At 37.0% G+C, this 23,330-nt stretch overlaps 1 protein-coding gene across 1 annotated transcript in view; it reads right to left on the bottom strand.

The window, feature by feature from the left end:
* Positions 1-18,021, bottom strand: part of CACHD1 (cache domain containing 1) — a 1,377,863-nt gene extending 1,359,842 nt beyond the window's left edge. Inside the window, exon 1 of the mRNA XM_044085560.1 lies at positions 17,478-18,021. Within this exon, the coding sequence (XP_043941495.1) occupies positions 17,478-17,732 (255 nt within the window). The 5' untranslated portion in view covers positions 17,733-18,021. The remainder of the gene's footprint in view (positions 1-17,477) is intronic.
* Positions 18,022-23,330: the final 5,309 nt, after the last annotated feature.

The following is a 23,330-nucleotide window of genomic DNA, read 5'->3' as shown; positions in this document are numbered from 1 at the left end:
AACTAACTATCACATGTTCTGTTCTTTCCAGTTGTGTCTCCTGTAGTGTAGCTATTTGCATTCTACGTTTTTTTAATATAGTTCACTACTCTTTCTTTCTGTGTGGAGTCTGCATGTCCTCCCCGCAGTTGGGTAGTGCTCGAAAGACATGCGTGCGTGAATGGGCATGCCTTCGTTGAAGGTTGGGCGTCGAGCTGGCACCTCGCCATTTCGTAAAAATCTGCTGCCAATCCTTAGTGGACCGGAGTTCCGTTGTGGCAACCCCTTACCGGGAAAAGCCGAAAGACAAACAACAACACAACTCTTTCTTTTTTAAATTTATCTGTAAGGCCATTTAGATTGAAATATATTACAGAAAGCATCATTTTCTTATACAGTTACTATTATCAACTTTTATGTACAACTGCTTTTTTGTTAAATGTCTAGTTCCAACTTTCACGTTAACTGCATATACTGTTCAGCAGGTTGGTCTTTTATACAGTTGTTTCTTGTCATATCCATTTGTGGCTATGCCACATCTTACATAATTTTTTGGGTTTTTTTTGAAAGTCCTCTAGCAGAACAAACATAACTTAATAACACACAAAACTATGTACATCTTCAAATATTGAAGGTTTTGCTTCCTAATAAGAACAAAAGTTGTAAGTTGATGGCCACACAGGCTAGAGTTAACCAAAAAGGCTAGTCATGTTAAGACACATAGTACAGCCTGTGCTATTAGTAAGTGATATTTGATTTTTGTCTATCTTTATATCTTTACTAGCTGAGAAAACACTAGAATGCTTTCAGAAAACACTTTCTCCAAACCATTTTCTCTTTATCAAAATTTCTTCTAGTGACATGCAAACTAGACACAAAACTGCTAAGGGTACCTTGTTTACCAGAAAAAAAAAAACTTATAATATTCAATATTCTTTTTCATTTACATGCTTTGTAATAAACTTGTGACTGGATAATGCCTAGGGTCTTAACGCAATGATTTCCCTACGTAAGCATGGGAAAAAGCACACTCTTAACGAGACCCTTCCTCTACCTCCTCCCCTCTTTTTTTATTGCAGTGCCTACATTTCTTAAAACTGAACAAAGAAAAAGAGAGAAGAAGGGAGAAAAAGAAAAAAAAAACAAAAGCACCTGTTTATATTGCTATCCCCATTGCATTAAAAAAAACTGAGAAAACGTATTAAAGTCTAATTGGTTTTGTATTATCTTTAAAGTTCTCACAGCTAGGAAAGCCCCTGAAGAACATTATGTCCTAGCCAATTTCTCTGTCTTTTTTTCCCCTCAACCAATCCCCTTCCACCAGACTGTCTCCCAGATTGTCTACATGGAGACATGAAGACCAGCTGCAGAATTGCTACTTAGTATACATGCATTTGCTAGAAAAAATGCATCATAATATTCTTTTTCATTTACTTGCTGTGTCTTAAAACTAATCTAAGGTCCTTAAGCTAGTCATTTCCCCATGCAAAAATGAAAAAAGCACATTAATTTTAACTTTGTCATGCCTTTTTAACCAGGCTCTTTTTTCATTGCATTGCTTATATTTCTAAAAACTGTACAAGAAGAGAGAAGAGGGGAGAAAAAGAAAAACACCACCTGTGTACAACCCCCATTACACTTAAAAATAGCATGCAAATTAAACCATGCACCACAAATACAGGTAGCTCTCCCAAAGCATTTTTCTGAACATTAATGACGTCCTCCACAAATCCAATAAATTTTGAAAAAGTCCAATATTTCCAGAATTTCTTATTATGTCATATTTCACAAATATAATTATTGCATTGTAATCCCACATTAAGTTACTGATTTTATTACTGTTCTTCTCCATCGCCCAAATTCTGGATCTGCTTCATTTCCAACGTACTCTCAATTCTTCCAGTCAACTCTCATGCTCCCTTCCTTCTCCCCAGCATTTTCCTTTGAAATACTGGAAAAGGTTTCACAGGTATAGTCTCTCTCTGTTTTTTCTTACCAGAGGAACAAGAATCTCCTTCTGTGTCACAGCTCACTTTTTGTTGGACAGACATTTGTATTTCCTCCTTAGCATGCACTTCGTCAAAAAATTATTTTGTCCCTCTAGGGAACAGTAACTTAAAGACAGCTAGATACAGCAGTTTGAATCTCACACCTGTGTCACAACATTCTCTTCTCTTTTGCCTGGTGTATAATGAGTAATCATTCTTGAAAACACTCTGCATTCTCTCACTTTTAGTATTTTGTCCCATTTTTGTCAGATTCAGCTCCTTCTGCTGGTAGGATTACATATTTTTAAAGGTCTAGGTTGCTTTCTTATAGCTAAGTTTTCAGCATACACACGATGTGCCCTTTCAACTAACAACTCCTGCTGTGGAATACCAGTCCAGTTGCTTATTTATGCAGTCATAAAATTAATGCAGTCTGTCCTTTCCAGCTTCTCTGGTACAGCTGAAAATCTCAGGTTTTCCCTACATGCTCTGCCCTCTAATTCTATTATTTTTTTAATCATCTCTTCCTGAGCAGTCTCATAATCAGCCAGACTTTTCTTCATTTCAACCTCTGATGTCTGCAGCTTTATCATCTCAACTGAATATCTGTTTAAAGCTTCTTCGACTTTTTGAGCCTTTTATTATTTGTGTTTATATACTCCAATCAGTGTTTTAAATATTTTAACTACGTCTGTATGCAGTTGTCTTATATCTTCCTGTAGGTTAATGGAAATCATGTCTGAAGGTTGCATTGCTTTTTCCTGCAAAAACAGCTGCAGAACTTTCCTCAGTCAGTGTTTCTTCCTCACTTTTTTTAGCAGATTTTTTTTCCAGGTCTTCTGTATTTCTTTATTCCTGGCATCCAGGCAGTGTACTTACTAGCCAGTTACTGAAATTTACCCATAAACACAAGTCTACTGGCCTTCTCTGCTTAGTTTCTGTTTTCACACTGGGATAGCTAGAAACAAGCTGTTACTCAGTATGCAGCCATCTTAAAAGTCTGAATATTCATACAATGTTAAGCAAAATAATACTAAGAAAGTGGTTTGTGTACCCGTTTATTATTCTAGTAATGTTAGTCACAAGTGTGATGAGAAAATATTGGCCCATTCTAACAAGTGATGTCCAGATTAAACAGTTGGTAGGGGAGACACCAAGCTTTCTATACAAGAATAAAAAAAAAAAAAAAAAAAAAAAAAAAAATCACTTGAGATTATTGTGTTATCCGAAACAAAAAGAAAAGCCACAAACAAACAAGTATGGTAACTTCCCTTCACTATGTGCAACCTTTGTACATATATAGACTCGTCAGGGATGTTTATATACCCAGATACAGGTAGGCACTTTTATTTTCAGCTTTTAGCATATTGCAACACTAACGATGACGTTTACCTGGCTTACTGTACTACATGCCTTTCATTCTATATATAGGGAAGACCAGTAGGAGATTCAGAGATCGAATCAGAGAATATCTATGCAACATTAGAAATGACCATACGATGAATGCGTTGGTCAAGAACAGTGTGCAAAAATTGTCCAACCCATAATTTTACATTTCTGGTAGTGGAGATGGTCAGAAATAAAGAACAAGGTGGTGATACTGAAAATTTCACTGAAACCTCTGAAACAAGATGGATTATTAGAATGAGGGCAAACGTTGGCAAGGGGTTAAATGACAAGGTCCCGCTGAAATCTATACTCAAAGGAAAGAATTTATGTAAGCGATAAAATATTATGCACATGTATTATAACTTTTTATATGCTTGTAGAAATTTACGGTTCAACTTTTAATATTTACTAATTTATAATTTTTTTTAATTTTCTATTTTTTTATAAAAGTATTGTATAGGTGTATTCAGATTCACTGTGTTTTTAAAAGTAGTTAATTGTTGCTTTAAATAAATGTGAGCATTGCTAGATATGGAACATGGTAATTAAGGTAGCAATGTGATTGGTCTGCTTGTTATTGGACACCTTTATATGAAGTAGGTATTCTAGATTTGTTAAAAACTTCTGAAGAATCAGTATTGCTGAACACTGTGAAAGTGCTTACGCATTTTTATGTTTTTTTTTGATAAAAACTTTGTTCACTCGTATGTGGTTTGGGAATAAAAAAAAAAAAAAAACATAAGATCCAACAACATGGATAAACACACATTTTTTTGACTACCTTTTTATAACTCACTGCTCAGATGAAACATTTTCAGCAGATTATTGGTGAAGGGGTTGCAAACAACGTCTCTAAAAGGTTACATAAGGTATCCTGCAATTGGCAACAGCCAAGTTTAAGAAAGCTGAACATGGTACACTTGGTTACCCAAAATAAAACACTCTCCAGGAGTGGCAGCAATGAGTATAGGGCATCTCCCTGACACACAGGGGACGCTCTTCCTAACAACTACTGTTTTATCAAGCGCCACTTTGAATACTATTTCAACACAAGGGATTAGCCAAAGGAACACCAAGTCTTTCACATGTGGCACTATAATCTCACATGATCACAATTTCTATGTGGAAGGCATTTTCCCTAGCCTATAAGGGAACATTAGGCAACAAAATCCAAGCATCAGTCCTTAAGGACTGATGTATGCAGTTGCAAACCTTCTCTTAGCCAGCTCTGCTTCTGGGTCCTGCGAGTGAAAACTCGGACTTAAGCCGCTTCTAAAAACACCACTGCATGCCACTGCTAGCTTATTGGAAACCTACGAATCTTCTGATGTCTTTATGCCCAATTCTGTTTTTAGCACCAACAATGCACATAAGTGATTCACCATTCTGTGAAACTGATTTTTTTTAAAAAAGAAGAAACTCAGATCCAGCTGTTACATTTTTAATGACTTGCATGCATACACACTCACTTTAAATGTATACTGCATACAACATTTCTGTCCTGATGCTTGATTACACTGGGGTCTTCAACACCAGGAGATGCACATTAATACACCAGGAGATGCACATTAATTGGTAGAAAATAGGACAGCTAATTATCTATCCATCCAGCAAGCATCACAGATGCAACCTCTATGTCTGAAGTGAAATGTCAGTCCTTGCTAATGCAACAAAACCTACATCGCTAATGATGTCTCAGTACTTTGATGTAGTAACTCAAAACCCTTATTTTAAAAATCAGCTTTTTTTGTCTGATGCTTGACAATATCCATAGTCTTTCTGCTTCAGTCGAACCATACAATTTTTCCCCTTAAGCTTCTGATGTAAAAATAAAAGCCCAACTGAAATCAGATGAAAAAACACTGCGCTACTGTATCTCACAGCATTTCTTACAAAGACAGTTATGACTATAAAAGTATCAGCACGATCAAGTAAAACAAATAAGACAATACTACACTAATTAGAGTAAGAAAATATAGTTAACAGTGCTACTTACATAAAAGAAAGTAATCTGCCTGTTCCTTTTAAAATCCACAACTTCAAATAAATTAGCTGTAAACGAAAGACAATTATAATCCGAGCAAACACCACCGTGTCAGTTTACTGCAAGATTGTGAACCAAGTGAAAGGAGCACATAAACCAATAAATTCATGCTGTTAAGCGCAATTTATTATAAATCTAAATGAATCTAGGCCTGCCTTTCAAAAGAGAAAACTTAAAATCATTTCATGATAAAAAACAATTAATTGATATTTAAAACCTACTGCTTACTTTAAATTAGCCAATTACTTATAATCACATTATTAGAAACACTATATTAACCATTTTTAAAAATAATACCTCAAGGCAGACAAATGACACCAGTTGATTTCTGTATTCCTGCTCTTGGTCCCTAGTGATACATAAAAAACATTGCTATAAATAAATCTAATGGGGGAAACAAGTTTTATTTATTTTGTGTTAATTAACTAAGAAGATGACCTGGTCCTGCTGTCCATTCTCATAATACATTGGCCAACTGGCAAAACAAAGTACAGGGGAAACTATGACACTTATTTTCAACTTCTGATGCACAGATCCTGTACCTGTTAGTCTTGCTCTCCTAATCCATATCCACATGTGTATACACAAGAACAATTACAAAAGGTGTCTACAAACTGACATTAGGGTAACTGCAACTAACAAAAAACAGGATCAACCATGCCTGCCTCCTTCTGTAAGCGCAAAAAAAAGCAACCATCAGTGAGCAACTAGCAAGAGAAGCTGTATCTGTATCAGAAAAAGGATTCGACCAAGGATCTACAAAAACTTTGTCTGTTTAATAACCAGATAGTATGCTGCGGTGTGACTCAAAATGTGGCACGAGTTAAATACTGGCAACAAAGTCTTGATACAGTCCAGAAGAGCACAGCCAAATGCTGTCAACAGCATGCTTACAAGCTGCAAGTTTTAAATGTAAATGCACGAAACGCAAGAAGCAGTTACATAATATGCAAGATGTACACTAAAAAGCGTATGGTATGAGCAGTATAATACAACTATTTACAGAAGAAAACACTTCCTAACAAAAGACCCCCATTTTCTAAGACAAATAATAATAACTTTCAGTGGTTAATCAGGCAGGCCTACTAGAGACACAGTCCCTTTTCAGGGACAACCTGGGGGCAATATCTGGTCAAGTGACTTGCTTGAGGTCACACAGTAGACAAAAAAAAGAGGACTACCCTATGTGAGCACTCAAGTTTTCTAATTCTGAAGTGACTTCCCACTTTTTATTAATCTGGTTAATCAACATACCAATATGGCCTGACAAAACAAAAAAAATAAATAAAAAACACAATACATGTCAAGAAAAGTTTCCTAGTCCTCAAAAAAGTAACCTTCTCAAGAGGGAAGCCGCTCTCTAAATGAAAATCAGCTAGTCCATGGAAACTACCTTTTTTTCTTTAAAACCATGGACCCTGACTAAATTAACTTGGCCTTTCAACATTTAAACACCACAAGCCACTTATATATTCCTTCCACATCTCTGGGAACAGCAAGAGTTTCTTGCAAGATGCTAGTCCTGGTTGGCAGCAGGTTATTGCATGTTATTTACACAGAAAAGTTGAACTTCCCCATACTAAATTTATTAAAAATTAAATACCAAGGAAATAATAATAAAGACTACTGGTGCTAGTTTATTAAAAAGAGATAAAGGAAATAATTAAAACTATGCCCTAGTCCCAAAAAGCATAACTAATCGCAGATGTCTTAAACTCCTTCAATAAAACTGGTTAATCTACTTATCTGAAAGCCCTTCAAAATTAACAATACTGTAACGGTAGGTGCACTGTGTGATCTGTCCCACTGAAAATGACATATTTTTGCCTTGAAAATTTCATAACCTACATGTGAGCTAAGGATAGCAAACCCAATGGGGAGATATGTTCTAAGTGATGAAGAAAGACAACCTTTTCTAGAACATCAAAGAAGCCCTAAGAAATAGTGAAATATAATAAGCAATAGTCTACCTACACATTACCTTGGTACTGCTGCTAATTAATGTGCTGTCTGTGGCAGAGGCAAAGGATGGAAAATGTGGGGTATCAGACACAGAATGACAGCAGGACAGGTTTAAAAAATCTGAAACAAAGGCCTTTCAGCAGTCTAAACCACAGAGACTACATACTTGAATTTTCAAAGGAGAAATTTAAATATTGTTCCACAATATAACTGTCCAAGAACAGGTCATCTCCCAGTGGTCAAGGCAACATGAAACTGGTTCCAAACACTTCTACTTCTGTTCTTGATAAGTTAATATACCCTACGGAGACAGCAACTAGAAGCTACAAGACCATCACAACTTCTTCCGGGATGGTTTAGGTCTCTCTAAAACTACTTCAAGATTTTAAATATGTATTCTTCTGCAGCAATTTAGTGCATTACCTCTCTTCTCATTGTAGCATCTGAACCAACTATATAATGTACATGAAGGTGCTTTTACCTCTTCCACATCTTGCATTACAATCTCATAAAGTCTTAACTCCTTCAGCCATCTTCTTGAAACCAAGGGATAGAAGCCATAGTCCACAAAACAATACACAATCCTAGCCATAATTAAGATCAGTAGGACTCCAGAGTTTCCACCCATCAGGTGAAAAGCTTCAGAAAAAAGTCAATAAAGGTATCTACCATTATTTCCAACAACATATACTGACTTCATCTTATCACGCCAAACATAAATCACAAGTATCTAAATAAGAAAACACATGCTATTTTCGATTAATTCAAAGAAATTATGACAATGTGTAGGAAGATGGAATGGTACAGTCAATCTTTCCTGTCACAAAACAAGCATTTCTGTACAAGCAGATAAACATCTAAGTAAAAGAATGCTGAATGTGCACAAATCAATTACAGAGTTCAAAACCTACTTTAGTGCTGAACTCCAAGGTAAAGTAGGCCCCATATACGGGTATTTCCAGCAATAACTTCTATTTTGCCACATTTACTCACTTTTGCAATAGATTGTAAGAAAAGGGGTAGTTTGATGGTTGGCAGGCATGGAGGCAAAAACAAAAAATTACCCTGAAGAAAAAAATTTAATTTCTGCTCTTTACTCAAAATACATCTCTCCCACGATATTATTCCCTATCATCTCTGCCAACACTACCATGACAGAACAAGCAAACCACACAAAATTATTGGGTGTCATCACAGATGACTAGTTGAAGTTCAACCACGTATCACAAGTGGTTTAAAAAAATCTAGCTACATTACACTGCATAAAAACCTGCGACACTGACGTAGCCAGAAGTCATACAGTGGCCTCTACATTCTGCCATCTCTCGTCTACGCTGCCCCAATATTAAAGTCTCACACATGTCCAAATCTGTCACTTTTATTAGATCATTCCTCAATTTTGCAGGAAAATAAAAACACACCACTGCCTAGCACTCTGAGATTTAAACTGGTAAGAACTACCACATCACGTAGTTCTTTCTCAGTTAAACTACTGCACACAAGATTTCTCTGTAAGCCAGAAAATTTCCCAGCACTTAAGTTAATATAACACTAATCCCCTGACAGAATTTTACTCTCCAAAGAGAAATCACTTATTGCAACCAAATCAACTAATATTATGGAGGACTATCTATATTCAAATAGCATAGCTACGCTATGGAACCACATCCCACCACCACTGAAATCCATTCAGAATGTATACTTATTTAAAATGCAGCTAAAACTTCACCTATCAAATCCATTAATCTGTTCCTGTACATCTCCAGGATAAATGTCACTATAATCTTCAACTTGCCATATCAAACTGTTTATCTTCATTCAGAATCACATGTCCCCCAACCAGTCTTCACCAATACCTGCAGTTTGAGACTGCAGTGCTTCAGGGAATACCCTGCATTGTAGCTGGACATAAAACAAGAAGGATGCTGGGGTGCAGTCCTATCAGACTGCGGAGTTGCAACAGTTATAAGCAATGTTTTAATAGGAGTACAGCAAGTTGACCTCACTGTTATTTATTTGATTCACGGTTAACTTTTCATGCATTGTGGGTCTTGCAGTTATGGGTCTAGCAATTACAACAGAGAACTGACAAATTTAAATTGAAATTTTCTACACACTAAAACATTCAGTGCAGACATGCTTTAAAGTAAAGTAGTCAAAGTGAAACACAGCATGCAAACAGAAGTGTCCACCACATAGTTTACTGCACAAATGTGGTACTTGACCTAGGTCTAATTCTCATGGGGTTTAGATCAGTAATGCCCTCCACAATAAGATATAATAGTCATACCTTGGGGTATAAATGGCCAGGCTTGTAAAGGCTCTTGTGCCATTAGCCTAGTAATCACCTATGAACCTATGTTAAGCAAGCTCAAACTAGTTTGTGTTCTAAAATCTATGAATGGACTCTGGTAAAGTGGCTTACAGACAAAGGATATTAGCTCACTCCAATAGTATGAGTAATAAGAACGTTACAAATGAAGTATTAGATCAACATGTGGATGCTAAATGATAATTTTCAAACATTAACAGTTATAAAACAGTTACAATTTTGAATGGTTCCAGTGATGTCATCAACCAGTACTACTATACAACACACAACATAATACAAGTCCCTCAGTGATGTCATCAACCAGTACTACTATACAAAACACAACATAATACAATTCCCTGTATTTTGTGTGCAGAACAGTGGAGTTCTGGTCGTTGTCCTCACAAAATTTCCTATTGATGTAGACATAATCCTTGACCTACACTTAACCACAAACATTAATGAAAATGGGAACCAACAGGTAACACCCATTTCAAGAAGTTTAAATATGCCACCCCCCCCCCCCCCATACAATAGTGCTGCTGCTAAGGCCTCTCAAAGAGTATAAAAGCTACAAGTTATACAATAAGAACAAGGAATTATACTTGGGGATGTGATATCACTTTGAAAGCTTCTAGCCTAGTCCTGGAAAAGGATTTTTTTACAGCTGCTAGAGCCTGGTTCTGCAAAGAAATTCTACACTAGTAACAATCTGTTTTACGTGTAACACTGATAGCTTCATGTGAAAATATGAACACTTGAAGTCCAAAAAATAACAAGTTCACAAACTATTAAATTCAGAGAGCTACCTGCTTTCAAAGCAAAAAAAAAAAAGAAATGGACAGCAGGATCCAGTTAGTGGCACCTAGGGAGTATTTCATGCCACACTCCTTTTAGATACAATAAAACTAATGCTCATTTCATTGGCAGATCTACCTTAGAAGCTAAGGAAACAAATTTAGAGATTTGTAACCAGTGCTTATAAAAATTAAAACAGAAATATTCACAGGGTCAAGGAACCATTGGACCCTGTATCACACATTTATTGCTTTCTTCTGAAGAAGTGGTTCCTTGACTATGTGTTGGTGCGTGGCCAAATATACACATACTCACAGAAGGAGAGAACAGAAATCCTGATCATGCTCTGAGCAGTTCACATCAGAAAAAAAAACTATTCCCTCCAATATGCAGACGTTTGACAGCATAAAGGTGCCCATCCCTCGTCTTTCATGTTGGGTATAAATATTTAAACACCATCGTGCATTTTCTATCATTCATGTTTTATGCAAGATGTTTCTTAACAAAAAACTTCACAAAGTGTTTATTGACCATTCACCCACATCAACATACTCAATCCCTCTGTAACATCACCACCGTAGGAGATACATCCATAGACTTGAATGGATACACAAGTGCATGCACATTGTGGAAAAACACAAACACTATGTCAGTATCACAAGGGGTAATGCTCAATGGCCAATGAAAGCTCCAGTGATGTCAATGTAGGAAAAAAAGGCAGTTTATGCAGGAATTCATTAAAAAACTGCAGGAAATATAATACAGAAAATAATCTGCGGCACCACATGGCATTATAAGTGCAAAACAATGAATCAACATTTAGCACTTTAAAAGCAGATCCACCAGCAGCCATGCCCTCTCCTTAACAACTATTTCTATATCCTTCAAGCAAACAGTTATCATTCCACTAAGGACTCATCACCATCAGCCCTACAAGACTTCAGGCCCATAGTTGATCCACATCCTATCACTAAAACATTCAAAAAAACTGTCTGCATACAGATATTTGAATATATAAGCAACCACAGCTTGCTATCAGACACTGAAAAGTTAAACTTTGGTGGAGGAACACCATCACGGATAAACAGCTACATTAGTAGTTCCAGACTCCTCCTTTCTGGATTCTGGTACCCTCTACCGTGGTGTTCCATGGAGGTCATTCTTAAGTCTAGTACTTTTTTCTTTATTTTTAAATGATATAAAACAACTTATTCCCTCTGTAAGCCTTACTTTGTATGCAGCGATCATTTTGCTAAACTCACAACTCCATCAGCAAGCAATATGAAAAACTTCAAGCTGACTTTACTGGTTTAAACAGGACCTCCAAACATTTACAACCTCACAAAGACTTGCTGAAACCACATCAATGTTCCTCAAAGACTCCCGAAAAATATATCTCAAGTAGCTCAACAAAGACACTAGAGCCTAATTTTGGAATCCACTTTAACCTTTAAAATACACAATGAAACAATAATACAAAAGACCTCAGCCCACCTAAAACTTGGTTATAGAGGTTTCATACCTATTCTCTCCAGAAGTTGAAAGATGCTATCTTGCAAGACACATACTATTATCTATCCTAGCTTATGGCATCCACTAACTGCCCTGCACTCCATCACCACTTCCTATCTTCCTCAAACTGCTGTTGACAGCATCTGTAGCTTTGTCTTCTTGTCTGACCCACATACACAGTACTGCTTAATTCTACAAGATGCTCACGTCACTGGTTTCCAGTGGCAGCTAGAGCAAAACCCCTTTTGGCTACCCTTACACTCAGAATAACACAAGCTGTAGCACTGTTCACCTTTACTATCAAACTATCCTTCCGAGAGTATGTATATTCCCTTAGAGAAGATAATATACTCTTTGAACAGACTCTCACTTGTGTTAGCAATTGGTGAAAAGGCAGTCTCCAAGATCAAGAAAGCATGTTGGAATCAAATACCAGCTAACTCAGAGTCAAAAAAACAGTGGAAGGCTTTAAAGCTAGATTATCTACTCAAAGAGAAAGAATGGTTTGAGGAGCAATGGGGGTCTAGCAAGTCACACGCATCATTTTAGCTTTACAAATCTCATTACACAACTGGTTACTAAGCAAATGGTTTGAATTAATAAACATTACGGCCTATTATACAACTATTTAATTTTATGTTATTGTATTACTCAGCTGCTGTTTATATATTTATCATTGTTTTTATTGTGCTGTTGTTTCTTTACTGTTCTCTGCTTGATCTCCTTAATGGGATGGGCTCATAATGAAAACGGGTCAGACGACCATTTAGATCAGTTTCAAGTAGATTTCATCAATATCTTCGCTTCAGCAGTAGCCACCAGATCCAAAACCAAACACTTCTGCCTCTGGTCACACAGCCTACTCACACTACTGACTAAAAGCTACAGAGCAGATTGAAAGAAGTCACTCTGTTGCACATACAAAAACAGGTAAGATATGCCACCTGCAGAAGTGTGTATTCAAAAATATCTCTTTCATAGGTGAGCCTTAGAATATTACAGAAGTACAATTATACACATACTCAGACTGCACCTTATACTAGCAGACAGACCACAAAGTCATGCATCTTAAGCGTACCTCTTACCTTCTTTGCTCAAGAAGATGGAACAAAGCCAAAAATAATGTGGGGAAGCATGAAATCATGGACAGTTTAAAAATTATTACTCTAAGTCACTTAAAGTTAATACAACAAGAGGACGTGCACTAACATGCATGTTCTGAACAATAAGAAATATAATGTCTGTCATTACCAATTGGTAAATCACTGAAGTTTACAGTCAAACATATGAAGCAAAATTGGGGACAATTGTGAAGTATGTTCCCAAAGACTACTCCAAACAAAATATGTAAAGTATTTCTGAGCAGTTAAACTAAGTTAACGCTACCGTCTGCCTTAACTTATTGCCTTATCATTCTGCCTACTGGAAATACATAAATCAAATTGTTAGAATGTGTGTGGCACAGACAGACATGGTAGGAAATTACATATTTTCCTTAGCAGCCCTGTAAGGCAGAGAGATGCATGACAGACGCGGTCATTTTTACATATCAAACATATTTGTCTGGTGGCAAGAGGATTACCCTTTTGTAAGTGGCAAATGATGGTCCTCTCAGTGAGAAAGTGGCACTTCCAGAAAACTACAAAAATACAAAATGAAATATACTGCATTCTACCTGCTATTACAATGGATGTCAACAACATACTATAAAAGATGCCATACTGTGACACAAAAGAATGGACCACATAATCCTTCTGAATAAACTGCTGAATTCTCACTTTCACTTTAACATTCAGAAAAATAAACAGCCATTTAATTAAGTGTCACATTTTCACTTGGGTGAGAAAAACCTTTTAAAGCTCAGGGAATAAACACAGTTCCTAAATGGTCAAGCTATCCTTGAACCAAATGGCCTACAAAAGAAATGAAAAAGGCACTGAACTGTGAAATCCTCAACCCTTCCATTTTTACACCATGTATGAAGAAAAAGTTAAAACTCCCATAAAAAACAGTTACAAGACTACAACAAACAACACATTACGAATGCAAAAAAACACATTTGAAAGCAGACCTCTGACATATGCAACAGTTTGCACACCTTTTATTGCTCCACAGCTATTACTGTATTATATTTACTAAGCACATTTTTTCCTTGTGACCATGGACAGACACCCAAAAGTACAACAGCGAAAGCAGGAAATACAACAGTGCTTTGTACTACTTGACAAACCTTTAAGAAATTGTGTGTGTGTGTGTGTGTGTGTGTGTGTGTGTGTGTGTGTGTGTGTGTGTGTGTGTGTGTGTGTGTGTGCAAATAAACATAAATACTTGCACACAGGGGATGTTCTATTAATACTCAAATATATAAAATGTGGGATTCACAAAAAATTAAATCTCCACATTTACGTTCAATATCCTCTCTCCCCTCACTCATCTTATATAGTCACCTTCACTACTACTTCACTCTTCTATACTTCACACACATCTGAAAACTCATCCCCATCTTGTTCTCGTTACTTTTCTGAATTTTATAAAATATCACTACTTCCAACTAAATACTAAGCATGTTTTAGAACAGATGCACTGTGTATATGAACCAAAACTATCACATTTCTGTATAATTACAACATACCACACCTCTCAACCTCTTAGAGCAAGAAATCCGTACAAAGCCATAAATAAAAGTGGGACACAGGTCCAAAAATACGGACAACTTTTAAATATTGCTCTTACAAACTTAGAAAGTTGACAGAATAACAGGTTTTGCATTAGTATTAATTTTCTAAAGTATATGAAGTCTGAAATTCAAATGTCTGTCATTATTTTCTAACTTCAGTCTTTAAAGATTTACCACTATTTGCCACAAAACCAGAATTTTATGCAAAATGGACCAAAAATATGAGAGAAAAATCTGGGCATTCTGGTAAAATCTGTACAGTTGAGAGGTATGCTATCTATATATATATATATATATATATATATATATATATATATATATATATATATATATAAAAAACACACACACACAGATGCAGACACATACATAGGCATACATAACTAAATGTATTGTAGATCTTAACATATATATTGTGATGTACATAACACAAAGTGCTGTTGTATTTTAGCATTGTTTGTTCTAAACTGCTTCTGACCGTTTGTGTCATGTGGCCTTGGCCATGCCTGACAAATGTCTTTTAACCAGTACACTTACCCAGATAACACATGTAAAAATAAATAAAAATAAAATACGGGGAAAGACACCTTGCAACATTTATCTACCTTAACTCCAATACTCCACTTGACAGCAACATTATTTGCAGTAGCATATCAATAAAATTGTCTGCAGGGTGCCTTATAAAACCTCTGTCTCCGTGATATGCAAGACAGATGGCCAGGAAGTCCAAAGCAATCACAAAAGCTTTAAAGACAAGCAATTTCAAAATCTGTGCGAGAACTAGTCAAGCATTCTAGTTTGTATATGAAATAATGTCTTCTGTGTAGAACTGACAAATACATTCTAAAATGACAAACTAGTCATGATTACAAGAATGTTGTCCTCTTAAATAGCTAGGTTAACAAGTCCTACATAAATCATATCTTCTAAAATGTATTCTGTACAATGCAAAAACAAAACCATTAATTCATCAAGTGCTAGTTGATTCCAAGACCCAAAGCAGAAACATTTTCCAAGTAAAATGCCTTAATCAAACTATCAACTCTTAAAACTGCATTTTAACTCATTTAACTGTTAAGCATTTGCCAGCCATTTTCCAAGCAAATGGTCTGCGTATTTTTTAACAAATTCTATCAGAAGTGACAAACAAGAGGACGTTTTACAATTTTAATTGCTGTTCATGTATGCCATACAAAGTTTTAACAGCAATAATCTTGATAACTAAATAATGAACCATCTTGAATAAAAATTAAACCACGGTTATTCACATGTAGTGCAAACATAAGGCCCCTATCACCGATGTGCAGGACCAGACTATTAGTGGCTAATGGGAAAAAAGAGTGTAATGCAAAAATTGTTGAAGTGGGCATATTACTACACAAGAGGTGCAGACACATGTAACAGAAATAAGAACAGTAGCAGACAAAGGACAAATCAAAACTCACTAACTGGACAACTCAAAATGCACCACTAAGCAGATTATGTTTTCTCCTGACTGTTCAATTTCTTTTAAAGCAAAAACTATGGTAGGGGTAAAAGCACAAGGACCACAGATACAAAGGTCTTTTAAGGGGCAGAAAGCTCTGCTTCCTGGGTGAGAGGACCATTTGGACCCACCACCACCCTCCTCCCAAATGCTGCCCTATGTAGCCACTGGAGATTTGAAAGATCATGAGCCTCAACTTACACTTAAATTATGAAGTGTTTCTAATATATCTACACTAACCGTGAAAAGCTTTTATAGTCCCATAAACGTCACTTTAATTGGATCTAGCCCAGAATTACAAGGGCTATCGCAGTGCGATGTGCAGAAGCAGGCTCCCGTAAAAGATCAGAAATATACCTGTAAATAATATCATGCTAATCAAGGGGGTCCTATGGTTCAGTAGTACTGTTTCATACATGGCCATGCAGTGAAAAACATATACACACTCTGCATCCACAGCCCCAGTAAGCTCCACTCTTTCAGGCACTAGCTTATGCGTTGCAGGCATGAGTATCACATTTCAATTGCTTAGACTGGGTAAAGGTTAAGCAAATCTCAAGGAATGAATGAACGACTGGAACAAGTAATGCAGACCACACTTAGCAGCAGCAACTTTCTGCAGTAACTCTGCTCGAGGTGAGATTTGCCATTCTCAGTTTGAAAAACGATATTACAAAAGCAGAAATTCTTAAAGAACCTATAGTGATGCTTGGAAACCCCTGTCAATTATTAACATCTCATACTGCATTCTTATAGAAATGCCCCCAAACCAAGAAACGGCAAACTGCAATTAATGTATCTACTCCAAACTTACGTAAACACACCGAAGTGTTTAAAAATGTACTTGATAATGAGATGAAAGACTTTTGCGACCCGATCAGATGGCAAATAATACGTTAAATCCTCTATAACAAAGAAACATGGTTAAATTTAAAATGTTTCTTACATCTCAGTGGAAAGGCTCATTTGGCATACAAATATTTGTTACAGCTGCAGATGATTTTTGGATTTCTTTGTCCCAAATGCAGGAATACACTGTGCATCGAGTTTAAGTGAAATTAAAGTACAAAACATTTTTTTTTTCTTGAAAGGGGGCTTAGACGAGACATGATCGAATGGCTGCTGTGGGGGAGCACGGGCTTCTCAAGTTTAAAATACATATCTGGGGTACATTGGATTCTATGTTTCACTGCGCATCTCCACGAATGCACCGGAATCACCCCGGAAACCTACCAACAAACTTTACATGGCTCTGATCCCTCAAGCTATTGCACAGAACGGTACAACAAACAAACGCAAGCCAATAAAAAGAAAACATTTAACTTTCATGCTACCTGCATTGTGTACACTCCCAACTCCTCTGCAGCCAGTTTCTTCATCTGGGAGGCTAAAACTTGAGCTTCTTCCAATACTGAAAACTCAGAATCCGCAGCACACAAGCATAATCCACAGCAAAAGACAAGCACTATAAATGCATAGTTGCACGGACTGTTGAGTCCATCCGACTTAATGTCCGCTGCAAAATATCCACACCTAAAAGACATACTCGAGGAGGTACTCCTAGATCCCTCCAGGGCCCCCCTCGCCATGATGTCTTCAGTTATACAGAACCACAGTGTGGAGCCCCTCTCAGCGCTTCCCTTAAAACTTTGTACAGTAACTTAAGAAACTTTCTTGCTCATAAATTTAGTATCTTTTAAGTTTTACGATTTCCATGGGGTGTTACTATCCTACAGCTTCGGTGAGAAAGGACCGCAGTTTCGGTTATGACAGAAACAAAATATCCAAAAGAAAAAGTGAAAAAAGGCAAGGAAAGCTTCAGCAGTTCAGCAACAACACACTACAGCACCAGCCATCCTCAGTTCGTGTGAGACGAATTTGGACTGCAGCTTTCACAAAGGAGAACGGCGGTGGACTCTGGAAAACCTGGGATGGCTTCTCCGGAATTGGTGTTTATAAAAGCGTGTGCGCTGGCTCAGATCCTCGTGCAAACACGGGATGGATTACCTGAACGGGCGCGCATCATGGCGCTCACTCGCGCTCGCTCGTTCTCTCATCCTTCTTTCTTTGAAAGACTGCATGATGAATGAAGGGAAGACAGCAAGTACAAAATGCTGGTTGGATTTAGGATAGGGTAACGCGGAGAGTTGCTAAGCACGTTTGAGAGAATGATGTAGCCATACCTTTCAACCTCTCAACGCAATGAATCTGGACAAAAATTGACATGGGGGGGGGATACAAAGGCCCCCAAATAGGGATAGATTTTAAGTATTGCTCTTATAAACTTAGAAAGTTGCTAGAATAATAGGATTTGGGTTAGCATGCATTTTCTGAAAGACGTGAAGTCTAAACTGAAATGCATGTCATTAATTTAGTGACTTAATCCTTAGATCCTCTCAGTGGTTTGTCAAAAAAAAAAAAAAAAACACACGCACTTTTTCTGAGGAAAAGACCAAAAATATGAGGCAAAAAATCTGGACATTTTGCGAAAATCTGGACAGTTAGAGGTAAAGTACTTGAAAGAAAAATAAAATTTCAGTGGCTGGCACATTCCTCTCAACTGTCCAGATTTTTGCCTCATAAAATTTATGATTTTTCATTTTTTCTGGATTTTTGTGCCAAACCAGTGAGGACTGAACTCACTAAATAATGACAGGCTTTGAGTTTCAGACTTCATATCCTTCGGAAAATGCATGATAACACAGTACCTTTCATTCTAGCAACTTTCTACGTTTATAAGAGCAATATTTAAAAATTGAACACATTTTTTGGGCTTTACCGCCCATTATTTTTGGCTTTGTCCAGAGTGCTAAGAGGATGAGAGTTATGCTGACCAAGTGAGTACCCATGCAACACTCGTTGGGTTTCTCCAAGTGTCAATTTCTGCACTCAAAACTTAAGAACAAGAATACACGGGGCACGTTTTAAGTTTTTAGAAAGACACACGTAATGTTGACAGAATAATGAGACTTGCAGCAACAAAATGTTTATTGAAGAATTGGAAATTACCAATAGACGTCTGTAAGTGTAATTGTCCTCCTTTTTTGTCACAAAAACATATTGCTACTGGAGAGACGTATTTCATGGAAAAATCTTGTAATTTGAGAGTCAAGTCTCCACGGTTTGCGTAGTAAAACAAATGACAACAGATGATTAGCCGCATTGTTGATCCTGACAAAAGCCTTGTCAAAAATACGTAATTGCACAATGGGAAGAATACTATCACGGGGAAATGATTATTGTCAATCTGGCAGTCGCTTGTCCAAATAAGTATTTTATTTATTTAACTTTCTGCTTAAGTTATCTTTCCCCTCACGTTTCTATGTGTATATGTTCCTAACTTCCATGATTTGTAAACCTACGCACGATGGGACCATCTGGTACAAGAAGGGTTATCAATGCCTAAATATTTAAAGTAAAAGTAGAAAACAACACGTTTTTCTAAGATTAAGTACTTGATAGTTATTCTATTAATACTGAGATACACACTACTGAAATACGGAAAATTTGTCTCGGATTTTTTTCCTCTGCGTACTCTTACCGTATCTGATTTTGTGACAAACCAGTGATGATTTGCAGCAACCTTTTTTTTTCAGAAAAAAGGCATTAATTAATATGCATATTCTTATCATATTATGTTCATATGTTATCCGAATTATAAAAGCAAGTGTTTTTGTCTCTTCTCGTTGCACTCAAAACTAAGTTACTTGTACATATTTACTATAATCCTAGTATTTTACTGCTTTCAAGGATGTTTTTTTCTACTTTAGAAAATTAAAGTTAATGCAAACCATATTAGTCCGTCAAATCTAAATACTATAACTGACAAGTATTTAGAGCGCCTCTGATACATAGCTTCATCACTGATTGTTTTGGCTTTATGCCTAGTTCATGATGTAACAGGCTGGGAGCTACGTTTGAATATCTGCATTGAAAGTGGTCGGCTTTTGCGTGCTGATTGCAACTTGAAAAGCAAGCTAAACAAATGCAGTATGTGCACCTGCAACATTTTTGTAAATAGCTGTACTACTTTATTTTAGCTATTTCCTTCTAAGTAACTATTGTTAACCTCATTGAATACATACTTGCATATTCTTATCCTATGTACATATGTTTTCAGAATGTATTAAAAGAATAATTTTGCCTCTACTCTCATTGTACTCAGAACGAAGTTACCTGTATATATTTGCAATACTCCTAATATTTTATTACTATTAATAATATTTTGCTTTATTGTACTGCATTATGATTTACTTCATGGTTCTCATAACTAATAAGTTTGCTTGGGCTCACCTCGCTCACTTTCTCTGCTTTGTTAATGTATTTCTAATAATGCGTGACGTACACCTTTATGGTTGCTGTTTGTACTTCATTATCTTTTCCAGGCTGAACCTGAAATTCGTTCACATGGATGTCAGTTCTACTGATTAACAAATTTAATAAATATATAATGAGGGTTAAGTCAGTGCAACACCTATAGACAAATAAATAAGATATGCAATATTTGAAAATAGCATCTTCATTTGAATTCAGCAAAGTATCCACATTAATCGGTACCTATTAGGGTAGCCACCTTTTCAAATGCAGAAAGTGGGACATCTTTGGTACAAATGTCAGATTTTGCAGAGCAAAACATACCCACGGCCAATACAAAGGACAGAACTTCACTTTTTGGCCTACATAAAAGCTTATTCTTGTAGCATTGTAGTTGCTTATTCTGGTTTTTATCACATTTAGGTGTTTCAGATACAGAATAACTGTTTTATGCAACTATTACATCAAATATAGGAAATATGTTTGTCCTTAAATCACAGGACATTTGTCATTTTTTCGATTTCTTTGCAGGACACAACTGCCTAAAGAGGGACTGTCCCTCGCAAAGTGGGACTGGTGGTAACCCTTGTACCTATGATAGCTGATGCAACCCTGACATTTTATTTATTTTTTACAATTATTATGAATTACTTATTTTTTACAATTATTCACCTGGTAGGTGAAGGGCGGCCACGGTGGTGCAGCGGTTAGCGTTGCCGCCTCACAGCAAGAGGTTCTCCGGTTCGATCCTTGGCTGGGGTGCCTTCTGTGTGGATTCTGCATGTCCTCCCTGTGGTCGCGTGGGTTTTCTCCGGGTGCTCTGGTTTCCTCCCAAAGACATGCTGTAGGTAGATTGGAAACTCTAAATTGGCCCTAGGTGTGACTGTGTGTGTGTGCCTTCTGTGGAAGGTTGGACGCCGGGTTGGCAACTCGACACTGTAAAACTCTACTGCCAATCATGAGCAGACAGGTGATCCGCTGTGGCGACCCCTAACCAGGAAAAGCTGAAAGAAGAAGAAGATTCACCTGGTAGGTGAAGTGGTCCAAGGACCATTTTCAGTCACAACCCAAGCACAGGGGCAATCACAATTTCATTTGCCAAAGCCATTACAGCAGTGTTTTACAGACAGGTGGGAAAAGTCTCATCGTTGACTGGTATGTTTTGTAGGTGTGAGTTGCTGTGTGTTTCTGGGGGATGGAGGTGTGCCTTTGTAACTGTGGTGTGAATGTTATGTATTGTCAAATTAGAGAGATTAAAAGTAAAATTGTTTGAGTGCCCTGTTTGGAGTATGGTATCAATGCTACATGTGCTGGTACTGTTTCTATCCATGTGTATCAAGTATGTACATACCTGTCTGATTTGGGGTAGTTCCAATGGAGAACAGATGAGGAGTGTCGGATCGCTTATCAGCATAATCCACAGGAGTCCCTAATTTTGGTTTATACTTTTGCTCTGAAATACTACAATCCATAATGCTTTTTGAAAAAGGTGTTGGAATCTCATGAACAAATAATGACATTCATTGCAATTAAAGACTTCTTTTTTCCTTCAGAAAATAAATGTTAATTCATGTTGTCTTGTTTTGTGAGCTTACTAAATCAGTATTATTGCTATTTTCACAAGAATCTGATTTTTCCATGAGTCTGTTGCTGAGAGGATGAGAGATATGCTACAAGTATACATCTAAGACAAGCTACATAAAGCCATAGTAACAGAAAGTACTGGGTCACATCAGAGGCTTGGAAGGTCATTGCTAAGAAGAAACCGAGAACTGTTTCATTGGTATGTAAAGCTTGGCATTAAATACCATAGTTCAGGTTATGCTATAACAGAATAACTATGCAAAGATAACCACATGAGCAGCCAGAATACAATTTAAATTGTTTACTGTGCACATTTTAAGAAATGGCTAGATTGGCCCAAACTTTGGATTGATGTGTGTACTTTTTTAAGAAATAATTCCTGGGGGGTGCTATTAAGAAGTGAAGACACATATGAGAGAACAGTTTTAGTGGCACACCAGGCTGTGATTTGTTTGATGTCTATTGTCATGCAAAGCTGACTAATTAGTTGAATCTATCCAAGCTAGAAATGTGAGACTCTAGCTCATTGGCGAAGGGGAGATGGGAAGAGTAACTTTGCCAGGAAATGAAACTTTCAAAAGTGATTTTTCTAAAAAGTCTTTTTTTATCTCAGTAATTTGTTAACACATTTGCAAGCTTCTTTCAGAAAGTGTGTAGGAAACAGCATTTGTAAAACTCAGTGCAGATGAGTCAATAGCTCCGCGGTGGTGCAGCAGTAGCGTTGTTGCCTCACAGCAAGAGATTCTCCCGTTCGATTCTCGGCTGGAGTGAGGGGAGTGCCTTCTGTGTCGAGTCTGCATGTCGTCCCCACGGTCGAGTGGCATTCCGAAAGACATGCGTGAATGGGCATGCCTTAGTTGAAGGTCGGGCGTCGAGCTGGCAACTCGGTACCATAAAAATCTACTGCCAATCATTAGTGGACCGAAGTTCCGCTGTGGCGACCCCTAATCGGGAAAAGCCGAAAAGACAAACAAGACAAACAGTGCAGATGAGTCAATGACAAATTATCTGCAGACTCTCAAACTTGGCAGTTTTTTTCAGGTGTTGCATTCTAAGTTAATGAAAACAAATGGCAGGGCTACTTTTTTTCACAATCTGTGCTGTCATAGTGCATTGTGAGGCATAATTAACTTTCCAAAGGAATCAGGATGTCTACCCCACGAGGGGTATTAGTGCATTATTTATATCTCCTAAACCCAAACAGGTATCAAATTGCTCTTAACAAATAAAAAAAATAAATAAATAAAAAAAGTCTAATTTGTGAAAGTTCTTACAGATTGCTAGTGTTT

Source organism: Protopterus annectens, chromosome 10.part0 (assembly GCF_019279795.1).
Source record: "Protopterus annectens isolate FY-2018-M chromosome 10.part0, PAN1.0, whole genome shotgun sequence".
Lineage (NCBI taxonomy): Eukaryota > Metazoa > Chordata > Ceratodontiformes > Protopteridae > Protopterus > Protopterus annectens.
The sequence above is the reverse complement of the archived record's forward strand: the minus strand, read 5'-3'. Positions and strand labels throughout refer to the sequence as shown.